Raw genomic sequence first — 16,204 nt, 5'->3', positions numbered from 1 at the left:
AAAATAAATAATATATTTAATTAATCAAGAATTGACTTAGTATGATCTAACTGTGGTTTAATCTATCAAAATTTATCCACATTCGTTATTTAGTTTATCAAACCTCAATTTGACCCGATCTGGATTAAGGTGTTCTTGTTTTGTTATTGTGTTCTAGCCAACCAAACTTGACTCATATTTCACACGAGCCTAGAGACGTCAAAACCTAACCCGATTGACCCGATCTGAAATTGACCCGAAAAATATCCTATTCATATTTTGACTCGTATGGACCTAATAATTTAGCATGACTCAAGTTTGAAATTAAATCTGACTTGACTTTACCCTACCTGACTAAAATTTGACCCAAGTCTGACCCGACCTGAATTTCATCTGACCAAAATTTACCTGCTGCAAACTTGTTTGTAACTCGACTTGACACAAACAGAACCCAAAACATTACCCGACCCAAAATTGACTCGAATCAAACACAAACTACAACCGAAAAAATATAAATTCTTTCATAATCCGAATTGAACTTGACCCAACCCGACTTGTAAGTAAAAATAATCAACATGATCCGACTTGAATTTGACCTGAAACCTGACATGACCCGACCTGAACCAGGCTTGAATACCCGATTTGATAGCTCTATACTGCAGTATGCTGCTTTAGTGGTACATAGCAGTATGCGACATTTATAATAGAATTTTTGAATTTGTCATATATAGAATTATAAATACATGAATTATTAATTTTGACAGTTCAATTGTAAATTTTCTCATATTTTTAACATTTTTTATACCACTTTCGTATATGATATAGTGAAAATATTGGTGCCTAATTAAATTTTGAACTATGCAAATTATCCTTTAAGTAGTTAAGTTTACCTATAATTTTTTTATTTTATTTTAATATTTACTCCAATTTAAAATCTCAATCTATACAAGGATCGTTGTGTAAGGTAATGTTTTTAGCGAGTAACTATTTCCAGTATTTAAATTTAATTTAGGGTTTCTACTTTAATAATAAGAACCATGATTATACAAATTAGATCTTGGTGGGATAGAGTGACATTAAATCTAGTCAAGAGTACTAAAATGGATGTGATTATACAAATTATTCATATATTTCTATAATTTGTAAAAAAAAAATTAAAAAAAAAAAGAAAAGGAAAGAATTGAACCACTTCGTTTTAGGTACATCCAAATATAACTTAAGTATACCCAAATTCGGGAAACATTTAATATCGTAATCTATATATGGGCGTGTTTTGTTCAGCTCCATTAAGTTCAGTTTTAAGTTCAATGGAAATGTATTCAATAAATCGGAACATGCCCTATGTGTTATTCAATTCTTATCTTACTAATTATTACATTCGAATTTTGGGTATGCCTAAAATCCAATTGGGGTTATCTAAAAGAAAATTTATTTCTGTTGTAGGGGTCGTGAGTTTTTTCCTATACAAGATTAATCCGTTGCGAATAATTAGACTAATAATCGAAATTGATAGGATTCTTGTGTGTATGAATTTTGAAAACTATCATTCGATTAAAATCAAACTAATCTTTAGCGATTTATTTTGCGACTAACTAGCTGTTGTTTGGGACCGCCAAATTTTGTTCTTTGTTACATACTACATACTTACATTCAATAATAAGTACGATATATATTTTCGCATATCCCTAAATAAATTTAAGATAAGTGGATCTCAATCTAAACAAGGATCGTTATGTAATAGGTAATAATGTTAGCCAAGCAACTATTTTTAGCATTTAAAATAAGTCTTTTTATTTTAATAAGAACTGTGATTAAGCTAAAGAGACCTTGATTAGATATAGCTGTAATAAATCTAGTCAAGAGTGCTAAAAACACATCAGGGTGTATAAATGATTTCCAATTTGGGTATACCTAAGTTATATTTGGGCATACCTAAAACATAGTCAAGAAGTCTTACATTAACAAATAAAAATAAACTTTTGAGTTCACCCAGAATTATTGTTACGTGATACGTACATTCAAGTATATGTTTTAACCATGTGTTACGTAATATGTACATTTAAGTTTATGTTTTAGACCTGATCAAGTAGAGCACAACCCGATTTTGGCGGGTTTTAGAATGTTTTTTTCCGCCCGGAATGGCCCTACCCGAATTTTTTTTAAAATTGGGTGGACTAGGGAAATCAATTCAATGCAGTTTTAGTTAATTTTTTTTACCGGGCTCGAAATTCGCCCGAAAAGCCTGTATGGTCCGGGTAGTTTGGGCACATATATTCCGTCTTGGCCCCAGGAATGACTTATTCTTTTGCTCTCGGCCTGGCTCGCCCCGCCTATTGATAACCTCTAATATGTTTTAACCATGTCTTATCTTTGTCAATTATCCTAATTGACTAATAATATTCGAATTTTGGGTACACCAACAATTAAATTGGGGATACCTAAAAGCAAAATTTACGTATTCTCTAAGGGTTATGAGTTTTGTTCTACACAAGGTTAATCCGTTGCAAACAATAGGATTAATAGACGAAATTGTTAGGATTCTTGTGTGTATGAATTTGGATAATTGTCCTACGAATAAAACCAAACTTATATGTAGCGTTACATTTTGGGACTAACTAGTAGTCGTGTAGGACCGCCTAGTTGTGTTCTTTGTGTACATACTACGTATATTAAAGTATTTTTTTTCTTGATCCCTAAATAAATTTAACATAAGGGGGTTTCTTAATCTAAACCAGGATCATATCGTTATGTAATAGGTAATGTTTTGGACGAGTAACTATTTTAAGCATCTAAAATTGGTCTTTCAATTTTAATAAGAGTTGTGATTAGTTAATAAGACCTTGGTTAGATAGAGTGACAATAAATCTAGTCATCAAAAGTACTAAAAACGAATGTGATTATCTGAAATAACCTTAAACTTTTGTATTTTTTTTAAAAAAGAATTGAACCACTTCGTTTTAGGTACTCCCAAATATAACTTAGGTATACCCAAAATAAGAAACATTTTATACACCGTGATCTATGTCTTAGTCAAGTCTTATCTTTGTTAATCGTTCTAATTAACTAATTTATGAATTTTTTGACTTTTTTTAGCCCGGAAATAAAAATTGCCGAAATTTCTACCATGGTCTCTAATACCCTCCGTGATTCCAATTGGGTGGTTGGAACCATCCACTTTGCCTTTAAACGGCCAATTTACCGGTTTACAACGACTTGCGCCGATTTCATTAACTCAAGTATACCACAAACATTTATGGCAACATATAATGATCATATATGATTCCAAACGGCATTATATGACCCCGCGATGTAACCCCTATAATCTAAAGGCTTTTCGACACCGGGCCCTGAAACCTTCAAAATTTCTCAAAAAGCGTGTATATTAGCCTTCAATTTTAGAATTTTTTTTACTTTTTTCGCCCGAAAATAAAAAATTCCGAAATGTTTACCATGGTCCCTAATACTCTCCAGGAGTCCAATTGGGTGGGTGGAACCAATCAATTTGCCTTTAAACGGCCAATTTATCGATTTACAACTTACACCGATTTCATTAATTCAAGCCTTCCATGAACATTTATGACAACATAAAATGATTTATATATGGTTCCAAACGGCATTATATGACCTCGAGATGTATCCCCTAAAATCTCGAGTCTTTTGTCAACGGGCCCTGAAACCTCCAAAATTTCTAAAAATGTATGGATATTAGACTTTAATTTTGGAATTTTTTGACTGTTTTCGCCCGGAAATAAAAATTAACGAAATGTTTACCATGGTCCCTAATACTCTCCGAGAGTCCAATTGGATGGGTGGAACCATACAATTTTCCTTTAAACGACCAATTTAACGGTTTAGAACTTGCACCGATTTCATTAACTCAAGCCTACCAGGAACATTTATGATAACAAATAATGATCATATATGGTTCCAAACGGCATTATATGACCCCAAGAAATATCCCCTAACATTTCAAGAATTTTCGACACTGGGCCCCGAAACCTCAAAAATTTCTCAAAAGTGTGGATATTAGCCTTCAATTTTGGAATTTTTTAACTTTTTTTTGCCCGGATATAAAAATTGCCAAAATGTTTACCATGGTCACTAATACCCTCTGGGAGTCCAATTGGGTGGGTGGAACCATCCAATTTGCCTTTAAACGGCCAATTTACCGATTTACAACTTGCACTAATTTCATTAAATCAAGCCTAACACGAACATTCATGAAAACAAATAATGATCATATATGGTTCCAAACGAAATTATATGACCCCGAGATGAATTCCATAGAATTTCAATACTTTTTGACACCGGGCCCCGAATATTCTAAAAATTCTCAAAAAGCGTGGATATAGCCTTCAATTTATGAATTTTTTGATTTTTTTGACCCGGAAATAAAAATTGCCGAAATTTTTACCATAGTCTCTAATACCCTCCAGGAGTCCAATTGGGTGGGTGGAACCATCCAATTTTCCTTTAAACGACCAATTTACCAGTTTACAACTTACACCGATTTCATTAACTTAAGCCTACCACGAACATCTATGACAACATATACTGATCATATATGGTTCCAAACGGCATTATATGATTCCCATATGTATTCCCAAAAATCTCAACACTCTTCGATATCAGGCCCTGAAACTTCCAAAATTTCTTAAAAAACGTGGACATTAGCCTTCAATTTTGGAGATTTTTGACCTTTTTTTGCCCGAAAAAAATTGCCGAAATGTTTACCATGGTCCTTAATACCCTCCGGTAGTCCAATTGGGTGGGTAGAACCATCCAATTTGCCTTTAAACGGCCAATTTACCAATTTAGAACTTGCACCGATTTCATTAACTCAAGCCAGCCACGAACATTTATGACAACAAATAATGATCATATATGGTTCCAAACGACATTATATGACTCTAAGATGTATTCCCTATAATCTCAATGTTTTTCGACACCGGATCCAAAAACCTCCAAAATTTCTCAAAAAGCTTGGATATTACTCCCTCCTTTTTATATACTTGCTCCATTTCTCCATGCGCGGAGTTTTAGGAGAAATTGAAGAAAGCAATAAAATATGGAGGTAGTGGGGTAGTTGAGAAAATAAAAAATTGTAAAAAGCAAAAGTATTGGAAGAATAGGAGGAGAGAGAGTATTATGTTGGGTCCACTAAGCATGAGAAATGAATTAAATATTTTAAAAGATTTCCAAAAAAGGAAATGGAGCAAGTATTTAAAAACGTCCAGAAAAAGAATGTGGAGCAAGTATTTAAAAACGAAGGGAGTAGCCTTTATTTTTGGAATTTTTAGACTTTTTTTGCCCGGAAATAATAATTGTCGAAATGTTTACCATGGTCCCTAATACTCTTCGGGAGTCCAATTGAGTGGGTGGAACCATCCAATTTGCCTTTAAACGACCTATTTACCAGTTTCTAACTTGCACCGATTTCATTAAATCAAGCCTACCAAGAACATTTATGACAAGATAAAATGATTATATATGGTTACAAACGTCATTATATGACCTCGGGATGTATTTCCTGAAATCTCAAGGCTTTTTGACACTAGGCCCCGAAACCTCCAAAATTTTTCAAAAAACGTGGATATTAACCTTTAATTTTTGAATTTTTTTGACTTTTTTCGCTCGGAAATAAAAATTTCCGAAATGTTTACCATGGTCCCTTATACATTCCGAGAGTCCAATTGGGTGTGTGGAACCATCCAATTTGCTGTTAAACGGCCAATTTACCGCTTTACAACTTGCACTGATTTTATTAATTCAAGCCTACCACGAACATTTATGACAACAAATAATGATCATATATGGTTCCAAATGACATTATATGACCCCGAGATGTATCCCATAGAATCTCTAAGACTTTTTGACGCCGAGCCCTGAAACCTCCAAAATTTCTCAAAAAGCGTGGATATAAAAATTGCCGAAATGTTTACATGGTCCTAATACCCTACGGGAGTCCAAATGGGTGTGTGGAACCATCTAATTTGCTGTTAAACGGCCAATTTACCGGTTTACAACTTGCAACGGTTAACCGGTTTACAACAGCAAATTTAATTAACTTGCACCGAACCCGACTTGAACCGTAATTGACCCTAACCCGACTTGTTTCTGACCTGACCTGAATTCAGTCCGACCCAAATTTAACCCATCTTGTTACAAACCTGACTCAAAATCAACCCGACTTGTTATTAACCTGACCCAAATTCAACCCGACATGTTATTGACCCGACCCGAATTCTACCAGACCTATTACTAACCCGACCCAAAAATTTAACCCGATCTGTTACTAACTCGACTCAAAATTAACACGACTTATTATTGACTCGACCTAAATTCAACCAAAATTGTTCCTGACCCGATTTCAAATCACCTTAAATGCAATTTAGATCACCTTATTATTGTTGATCAAAGCATTTTGTCTAGAGAGACCAAGTCGGTCCAGGCCAGAAAAAGAAAGGAGCATCATCCTCAAATTTAAGAGTTAAGTTGTATGGTCAAAGGAGATAATTAGCTTGATAAAAATGAAATTATTTTAAATATATATAAAATATATCTATAAATATATAAAATATATTATTTTAAAAAATTCAAACAACCATGCATTCCATGATCTTCATCTAGTTGCAACTATTTTAGTCCACTATTTTTCCACGTACTCTTTTTAATTATTAAAATTCAATTTTATTTATTTTATATATTTCCTAGTTTAATATTATATTTTAGCTATGAAATTTAAATAAGATAGAAATTTTGTGACACCAATAAGAAATTACTTATTTTAATATAATCTGTAGAATGAGAAAAAATAATATATATTTTATAAAAAAATCTAAACCGAATATAGAAATGAAGAACAAAATCTGTATGAAATTTAAAGAGCACTAATATAATTATAATAAAAATACACGTATTATATTAATTTAAAATAGGGTAATGTTATACCTAGCCTTTAGGACTATATATAAGCATTAAAAACACTATTGAAAATTGTATAAAATTAGGAATTCATGACAAAAACGCGCGTAAATAAGTGTGTTTTTGTCATGATTTTCTGAATTTATACAATTTTCAAGACTGTTTTTAATGCTTATATGTGACATAAAATAAAAGTCTTAACTCCGAAGACAAAATAGACCTAGTCTTGCTCAAATAATTGGTTACCTTGTCCTACATCTACCACAATTGTGATAATTGGTTACCTTGTCCTACATCTACCACAATTGTGGTGGATAAAATTTCGAGAAAACGGGGGCATAAATTACTAGCTTAGTACGAGCAAGTGTAAGAATAATGAACCATTGTCCTCCTGCCATTACTTCCTATGTATTATTGAACAATTTGTCCAAATTTTAATTAATGGTACTTCTATCTTTTCTACAAAAATAAAATAATAATAAAAAATAATTACTCAATAATTTTGTTTTTGCTTTTTTTTTTTTTTATATTTATTTTATAGTAATGTTTTTATCCATTTGTTTGTTACAATGAGAACAAGTGATGACTGATTCTCATACTAGGACCTCATCAACAAGCTGTTAGACATATGAGATATCGAAAAATATATGACAAGCTTTTCTTTTGTTGCATTGATACTTTTCTTTTGTTATACAACTCCAATTTTTGTTATATAAGCCAGCTCTAGCACTTTGCTGGAATAAAAATATAGTACAAGAATGGGAGGAATTGAGGAGCAAAAAGAAAGTACGGAAAAAAAAAACCAACATGCACACTATTATTGATTGGCTTTTATGATTTATATATTAAAAAAAATACAGTTATGTGAGATTTTATATTAGTATCTCTAAAAATACTTTTGCATTATCATTTTTTAATAATTTTAAAATACTAAAATATTGCTAAAGATATTTAATTTATAAAATAAAAATTGACTAAAGTAAATTCTCCCAGGTGAGAGGAAATAAAAAAAAAAAAAAACAGAATACTATTGTTTATTTCACTTATTCTTGCTGTACTCTTTGATTATTATTTAATGTGATGATGAAGCGATCGTCGTAAATCATACGAGTAGGACAATCGTGGACCACCGATGTTTCGAATTATTGATATAATCTTGTCCTACGTTTACTACACTTGTGGTGGAGGAATTTTCAATAACATACACGTTTTTATTCCTGTGTTTTTTTTTTAAAAAATAAATAAATAAAAAATTATTGGTGATTCTCACTTTAAGGAGAAATTATAAGTTTATTACCTAAATATACAAATTTGATTTATCAAATTAAATAATTGTAAATAAATCAATAACTTTTTTAAAATATAGATTCCATAAATGTTGATATAATTACGAAAATATCATGTTGCTAGCACTTTTGTTGATTAATTCATAATTTTATTAAGGTGATGTCTTGTTCACTCCACCTTATTTTTGCCGAACTGAAAATGGCAAAAAAAAACTTCAATCTTCACGAAATAGATGTAGAAATGAAGAAGTTAGGTTTAAATCAAAGGGAAATCGGGAGAATTTGGGGATAATTTCAAAAACTAGCTGTTATGGCGGGCCCTACTGGCGGTTTCCGTCACCGGAGTTAGGCTTAGGTGGGAAAACTGATGTTTAATTTTTTTATGAGGTGGTAAAGTAAATCTTTTTTTTTTGGAGGTGGTAAATTCAATAAAGTCGTTTTTTGAAGGTGGTAAAAATAAAAATTTCCTATTTTTTATGATCTGAAATTAATTTTGCTGAACTGAAATTATTTTTACTGATCTTCTAGCTATTAGGTTCACTTCACCTTAAAAAAATAATATTCTATAAAAATAGTTTCAGTTCTAAAAAATTAATTTGAGTTCAGTAAAAATAATTTCAATTCAGTAAAATTCATTTTAGTTCAGTATAAATATTTTTAGCTCAGTAAAAATCATTAGGCCCCGTTCACTTCACCTAATTTTTAGAGTTACTAATAATCACAATGTTTTATATATTAGGTAATAATCAGTTCAGTTCAGCTCAGCACAACAAAAATAATTACTGATTTTTACTAATTTTTGCATTTTGCTTCACCTTGGAGAATTAGCAAACATAATCTCTATGTTTTATATGGGTTGAGTAATATTATTATATTATAGAGTACATAATTTTCCTTTTTTAACTTGCATTGCCTTATTCTAACATTTTACTGGTTATTAGTAAATGTGAAACTAATTAAAAATTACTGATTACTAACACTATTTTTTTTTTCTTTTTTTGCAGTTTACTAATTATTAGCAAAAATAATCACTGAGGGTCTGTTTACTTCAGCTTAATTTCAGTTTAGCTTCAATCAGTTCAATTCAGTTCAGTTAAGTTCAATTCAGCTTTAAATCAGTCTATTTCAGTTCAGCTCTTAATTTCCTTCTCTCATAAAATATTAATTTCAGCTCAGTTCAGCTCCCTTTAGTTTAGCTCCAATCAATTTAGTTTAGTTCAGTTCAGTTCAGTTCTAGTAAATGTGAACATACACTAGTTTTTACTCATTTTTGCATTTTGCTTCACCTTGGAGAATTAGCAAATATAATCACTATGTTTTATATGGATTTGAGTAATATTATTATATTACAGAGCACTTACTTTCCGTTTTAAAACTTGCACTGCCTCATATTTTTCTAATTTTGTTTTACATTCCCGTGCTATGAACAGATTCATAATAATATACTAGTATAAGTTTTGTATATAATGATAATCAATTATTAAAATGATCTTTCAAAAAAAAAAAATCAATTATTAAAATGAAGTTGACTATCATTATTTACGAATCTTATTATTTTTTGAATTTGTATGTAAATTTCATGAAATTATGCTATCTTATTTGGTGATGACTTTTTTTCTTTGAGTGCGTCAAATCAATAATGTTTTTTTTTTTTTTTTTTTTTTTTTTTTTTTTTTTTTTTGTGCGTCGTCAAATCCCATAAGTTAGGCCTAGTATAAACTTCTTCCTCAATTATAACTTTTTAATTGTGCGTTAGATACCAAAAAGTTAGGCCTAAACATTTTTGTAGTGGGACACTTTTAAAATTAAAAGCGGATGGACTAATAAGTTAAAGTAAGATCAAGTTCTATCTAAAATTTTAAAGCTTTTGTTAGCCTATAAACGTTCATTTAAATACACTATAAGCTATAACACATTATAAGTAGAATGTATGTATCGTGCTAATTCTGTTTCATAATTTTATTACTTCATAATAGTACCAATGTAACAATCCAGTAAGCACTATACTATACGTACTTTTTTAACTTCCCAAAAACTCCCCATATATATTACATATTTTCTCCAATACCATCCAAATATTTCTTCTATAAATACCATCCCTCCTGTTTCCAATCCTCCATCATCCCTCCAAAAAAAAAAAAATAATAAATTAATTTAAAAAAAAATGGCTTCCATTCTCTTCCCAACTGTTGCAATTACTCTCCTTCTCATAGTCCTCTCTCCTTCTCCTAGTGTCGCCGCCCCTATCATAGATACGGACGGCGACATACTACAAAATGGAGGGGACTATTACATCCGTCCAGCCATTAGTCCGTTAATATCAACCGAAAGTGGCCTAAGATTGACAGCAGCTGAGGACTCTTCACCCTGCCCTCTTTTTATAACCAATTACTGGTCCAAAAGAGGCATGCCTATTAGGATCTCGACCCTCTTTAAAATACCGTTCCTTAAAACTTCATTTCCAATTGAATTTTCCTTTGTTAAGGTCGCCACCACCTGCAACAAACCATTGAGGTGGTGGGTAGCCCCTAGCGATGCCAACGACAAATCGTACGTGATTGTGGGTACTAACGGGCCATTCAAGCCTACTTATTCATTCCATATTGAAGAAAATAAATATGCTAAGGGTATCTACTTTATTAAGTTTTGTCACACAATCGAGTCCGAAATTTTTAGGGTTTCGGCTACGGAGTGTAAGGATGTTACTCTTCTTGACGATGGAAAATTAGGAGTCGCCGAGGATAGTCCTTATCCTTTTATTTTTCAGAAATATTCTCCAAAAAAGATTGTATCTGATGTTTAGGTTTGTCACTTTTTTATGTGTATGTATATGTGTATGTGGCTACAGTCCATGCATGAATAAATTTCTCCTCTATCGGTGAAAAAAAAGGAGATTTGTACTATTACGTGTGGCTACAGTCCATGCATGAATCAATAATATGTCTTTTTTAATAAAAAAAAAAATTATGTGTGGGACAGTGGGGTATTAATTGTCCTTTTTCAACAACGTTGTGGTTATGGACCTAAACTGAAACCGATAATTTTTTTTTTTTTTTTTTTTTTTTGAAAACCGATAATAATAATAATAATAATAATAATAATAATAATAATAATAATAATAATAATAATAAAAGGGTTTAAATTTATAGGGACTCGTCCATAATTTATAATATTTGTATAAACCAACTCGCTAAACAATGAACAGTGAAGAGTCATATATTTCAAATAACCTAAAGTTGATACTCCTATTGATATTCGAGGTCACAAAGATGCAAATACGCAAGGTGTAAGTGTATTAAGTTTAGACTTAGAGGAATTACAAGTTTAAAATTGATGGTTAGGCAGTTTGAATTCTTGATATTATTGTATTCCAAGATTAATGATACTAGATGTAATGTATTTACATGTATCTGTTTAAGCTTAAACACGATTTTTCTATTTAATTACAGTAAATTCTATGGATCGGATCTAGCTTGGTCTTGATCTAAATATTAAAATAGCACATAGACCTGGACCTAAACACAATGATTAAAAAAAACTTAAATTTAAATTATATATGAATTAATGGGAAACTTGTAATACCTTTGTGTTTCTATGTACTAGTACAACATTTGGTTTGAAAACTTCAACATTTGGTTTTAATTGTTAAGCACTTCCTATCAACATTATTTGTCATGCTAGAAAATTCCGTCAATTTATTAAGATAATGTCCTGAAATATTTAGCGAAATTACTAAAATACCACAGATATACATATAATTGATATATACATTGGGCACAAGATTTAGAAAACCTAGATCATTACAGTTCTAAAAATTTTGGAACCAAACTTGTAATTGAAAAATCTTTGGTCTAGATCTAGAAAGAATAACCACCAATAATTAAAATCATTCCAAGGGAATATTTCATTTCACAAATTAATCTATTCAATCAACTCAGGTGGACAATAACTACTTGCTGAATTATGTAGATGTCAAAATTAGATTTCTAGTTAGTTCTTGTGTTGTTGAAAACAAGCCTTTTTTTTTTAATAGTTGTTGAAAACAAGCCTGGATATCCAATAAAAAGTATATTTTTACAAAATTATACAAATCCACTAGAACATTGATTGTGTCTTGAACAATTAAGAGGAAATAACTGATTAAATTTGTCATGCATTCTTAATTAAGATTATAGGGATATTGATCGGGATTGAGTTGCATAATTAATCGTCTATTTAATATTTAATTTAATTAAATTACCACCGCTATTTATGAATATACTGGGGCAAATTGGACTTCATTTATAGAACAAAATTACGACTAAGGCCCTGTTTTGTTCATTTTTAAAAAATAATATTAAGTAAAAATAATTTCACTTCACTAAAAATAAGTTCAGTTCAGTAAAATTAATTTCAGTTCAGTAAAAATAATTTCAGTTCAGTAAAATTCAGTTTTCTTAAAGAAAAATTATAATAGAAAATCAGTAAAAATAATTTCAGTTCAACAAAAATAATTTCAGTTCAGTAAAATTAATTTAACTTCAGTAAAAATAATTTAAGTTCAGCAAAAATAATTTCAGTTCAGTAAAGATAATTTCAGTTCAGCAAAATCAAGGCGAAGAGAACAGGGCCTAATATCGTGTGACGAAATAGTACCAGAGCCAGCATATTTAAATATTTTTTATTTTTGGAAAAGATATAAATACAATCTTAGCTTGCCCCACATCTACAACAATTGTGGTATACAAACATTTAAATAATTGTACGTCCACGTTTTTGTTCATCCTTTAGAGGAATTGAATGGTGATCCTCATTTTATGACCTTATCTACATGCAAACATTATCCGTCAAATACAGTACTTCGTCCTTCTTTTTAAATGCAATACTGTGAATTACCGTACTCGTGTACTCCTCTTTTACAAATTTTGTTAATTCATAGTTTAGGAAAAATTATCTCAATTTATTTACAATTTTTATACTTGTACATTATTAATATGGAATGTTATACATAACCCTTAGTGCTACATATAAGCATTAAATTTACACTTGAAAATCGTAAAAAGTTAAGAAATCATTAAAATATAAACACTAAAGACACTGATTTACGCGTGTTTTGTCATGAATTCCTAATTTTATACAATGTCCAAAGTATATTTAATGCTTATATACAGCCCTTATGGCTACATATAACATTATCCTATTAATAAAGGATATTAATAATTGAAATAAACACATTGACAAGCGTGTAATGATAATTTTAGCATTTAAAAGCGGAAATATATACTGCTATACTGGATGTTTCTACCGCGGTCGTTTAAAATATGACTATCATATTATTTTAATGATAAACAATATGAGCGATCCATTTTTTCACATTATAAATTGGACACAATTAGTATTCTAATTTCTACAATGCAAATACAATTTTTGAAAATTTTAATCCAACATAAAATAAATATTTTTCGAGAAACTATAAAAATTACAAAAATAAAACTAAAAATTTGATAAATAAAAAAATATTGATAATAATATTTTATAGCAAAAATAAAGTAATATAATTAAATTACTTGGAAAAAAAATATATTAATTATGAACTATATAATCATTAAAATATTATGATAGATATATTTCAAACGAGCACTATAGAATTTTCAGTACTTGTAAGGATTATTGTCTCACAATCGTGAGATCCCCACCCTAGATACACTCCTCTCTAGGAATGACAAAGAATCATATTTGGCTTTGATGGGGCTAAATCTAAATTTTATTCGTTTTATAATCCGTCCTTGCACCGGAATCCGAATTCAAATATACGTATATGAATCTAATTGATTGACCCAAATTAAATTCCAATTTGACTTAATCATATATTTAGCATCCGAATCTGGTTCCTTTAATTAATTTTGATACCTAATTGATCCGAGTACTCTTTTTTTTAATAATGCGTGATATACTTATGATTGCTTGTATTGTCTAATAACTTTCATTTTTACATCATATTTGGACTTGGCATGGGTCGGACTTAAATTAGCTAGTTAAACTTTGCGGAAGGACCAAGTTCAATTTGCCTCCTATTTGGATTCAAATCTATTTTATCGGATTAGGATTTATTAAATTATTATTTAAACTGATTTTTTTTTTCTTCGGGTCGAGTCAAATTCAAAATGAACTTGAATTGAATTGCCATCGGAAGGGGCCTTGTCTAGTGCACAAGGCAAGTTGACTTGTGAAAGATAGGCTCTAATCGGTAGATCGATTAAAACGTTTTTTCTTTACCTAACAAAACTAAACTTCAATGTTAAAATGTAATTCATATTATTCCACAAAGCTGTTCATCTTTACTATAGTAGCTAGCTTTACAAAGTTACAAATTAGGAATTATACGATAAACAAATGTAACAAGGGTTCCTCTTTTGAATTTCAAAAGTTGTAAAAACACATGTAGACACGGTGATTTAATTGAGTAAAAGTGAGCAAGAAGCCTATAGTTCAGTGGAGCTAAGCTTCAGTTCCCGTGGTAGTGACCCGAGTTCGAGGCTCATATCCCCCCTCCCCTGTGGGTAATACCCCCTGATATTCCTGTGATAGGAAATTAAGGTGGGGCCCACCCCTTACCCCTAAAAAAATAGTTGAATCGAAGATTTTCCAACTTGTAAACCGATGAAAAAGTTGAATCGGGCTGCAATTTACAATTTATATGAACTTTTGGGCTGCAATTTGCAAAAAAAATTTTAAATGGCTGCAATTTGCAAAATACGAACTTTAAATGGCTGCAATTTGCAAATCGAAGATTTTCTGTGTTTGTTGACAATTCTACCCAAGCAAAATTATAAATTACAAAGTATAAAATATCACCACCACAAAATACTGACACATCACTTTTATAATTAAAAAATATCACACGACATAAATAGGAGGAAAAGTTCTTCCTAATATAGACGTACATTCTCCCTTTTGAAGTTCTTCCTAATAAAGGAGAAGTTTATTTCATTTATTCATGCATGGACTGTAGCCACACGTACCCATAAACACATACAAAGGTGACAAACCTAAATATCAGATGCAATCTTCTTTGGAGAATATTTCCTAAAAATAAAAGGATAAGACCTATTCTCGGCGACTCCCAATTTTCCATCGTCAAGAATACTAACATCCTTACACTCCGTAGCCGAAACCCTGAAAATTTGGGACTCGATTGTGTGACAAAACTTAATAAAGTAGATACCCTTAGCATATTTATTTTCTTCAATATGGAATGAATAAGTAGGCTTGAATGGCCCGTTAGTACCCACAATCACGTACGATTTGTCGTTGGCATCGCTAGGGGCTACCCACCACCTCAATGGCTTGTTGCAGGTGGTGGCGACCTTAACAAAGGAAAATTCAATTGGATATGAAGTCTTAAGGGTCGGTATTTTAAAGAGGGTCGAGATCCTAACAGGCATGCCTTTTTTGTACCAGTTTTGGGTTATAAAAAGAGGGCAGGGTGAAGAGGCGTCAGCTGTTGTCACTCTTAGGGCACCTTCGCCTGGTGATGATGAGAGTGCTGGACGAATTGCTGGAAGGATGTAATAGTCCCCTCCATTTCGTAGTATGTCGCCGTCCGTATCTATGATAGGGGCGGCGACACTAGGAGAAGGAGAGAGGACTAGGAGAAGGAGAGTAATTGCAGCAGTTGGGAACAGAATGGAAGCCATTTTTTTTTTAGTTTTGTGGGATGATGGAGGATTGAAAAAGGAGGGATGGTATTTATACAAGTATTATTTGGTTGGTATGAGTGAAAATATGTAATATATATGGGGAGTTTTTGGGAAGTTAATATAAGTACGGCATATTTACTCAATGTTCAATTGAGTATTTCATATTTTTTTTTATCAACACTTGTTTTTGTCTAATTGCAAAACTAATGACAGTTACTCGAAATGAAATGACATATGTAACTTTTTTTTTTAATTTGAATTTGTTTAATGTTTATCCTAAAAAAAATTTACGTGTTACATAGACAATTTTTGTCTAATTTCTTTGTGTACTTCATA

At 31.1% G+C, this 16,204-nt stretch overlaps 2 protein-coding genes across 2 annotated transcripts; one reads left to right on the top strand and one right to left on the bottom strand.

Moving 5' to 3' along the window:
- The first annotated feature begins 10,353 nt into the window (after positions 1–10,353).
- LOC145563906 (factor Xa inhibitor BuXI-like) lies at positions 10,354–10,992 on the top strand. The gene has a single exon (XM_081624299.1). The coding sequence runs from the start codon at positions 10,354–10,356 to the stop codon at positions 10,990–10,992; it is 639 nt and encodes a 212-aa protein (XP_081480425.1).
- Positions 10,993–15,217: 4,225 nt separating this feature from the next.
- LOC145563896 (factor Xa inhibitor BuXI-like) lies at positions 15,218–15,865 on the bottom strand. Its single transcript, XM_081624295.1, has one exon. The coding sequence runs from the start codon at positions 15,863–15,865 to the stop codon at positions 15,218–15,220; it is 648 nt and encodes a 215-aa protein (XP_081480421.1).
- Between the last annotated feature and the right edge of the window lie 339 nt (positions 15,866–16,204).

Source organism: Chenopodium album, chromosome 1, assembly GCF_948465745.1.
Source record: "Chenopodium album chromosome 1, dcCheAlbu1.1, whole genome shotgun sequence".
NCBI classification, from domain to species: domain Eukaryota; kingdom Viridiplantae; phylum Streptophyta; class Magnoliopsida; order Caryophyllales; family Amaranthaceae; genus Chenopodium; species Chenopodium album.
The sequence above is the reverse complement of the archived record's forward strand: the minus strand, read 5'-3'. Positions and strand labels throughout refer to the sequence as shown.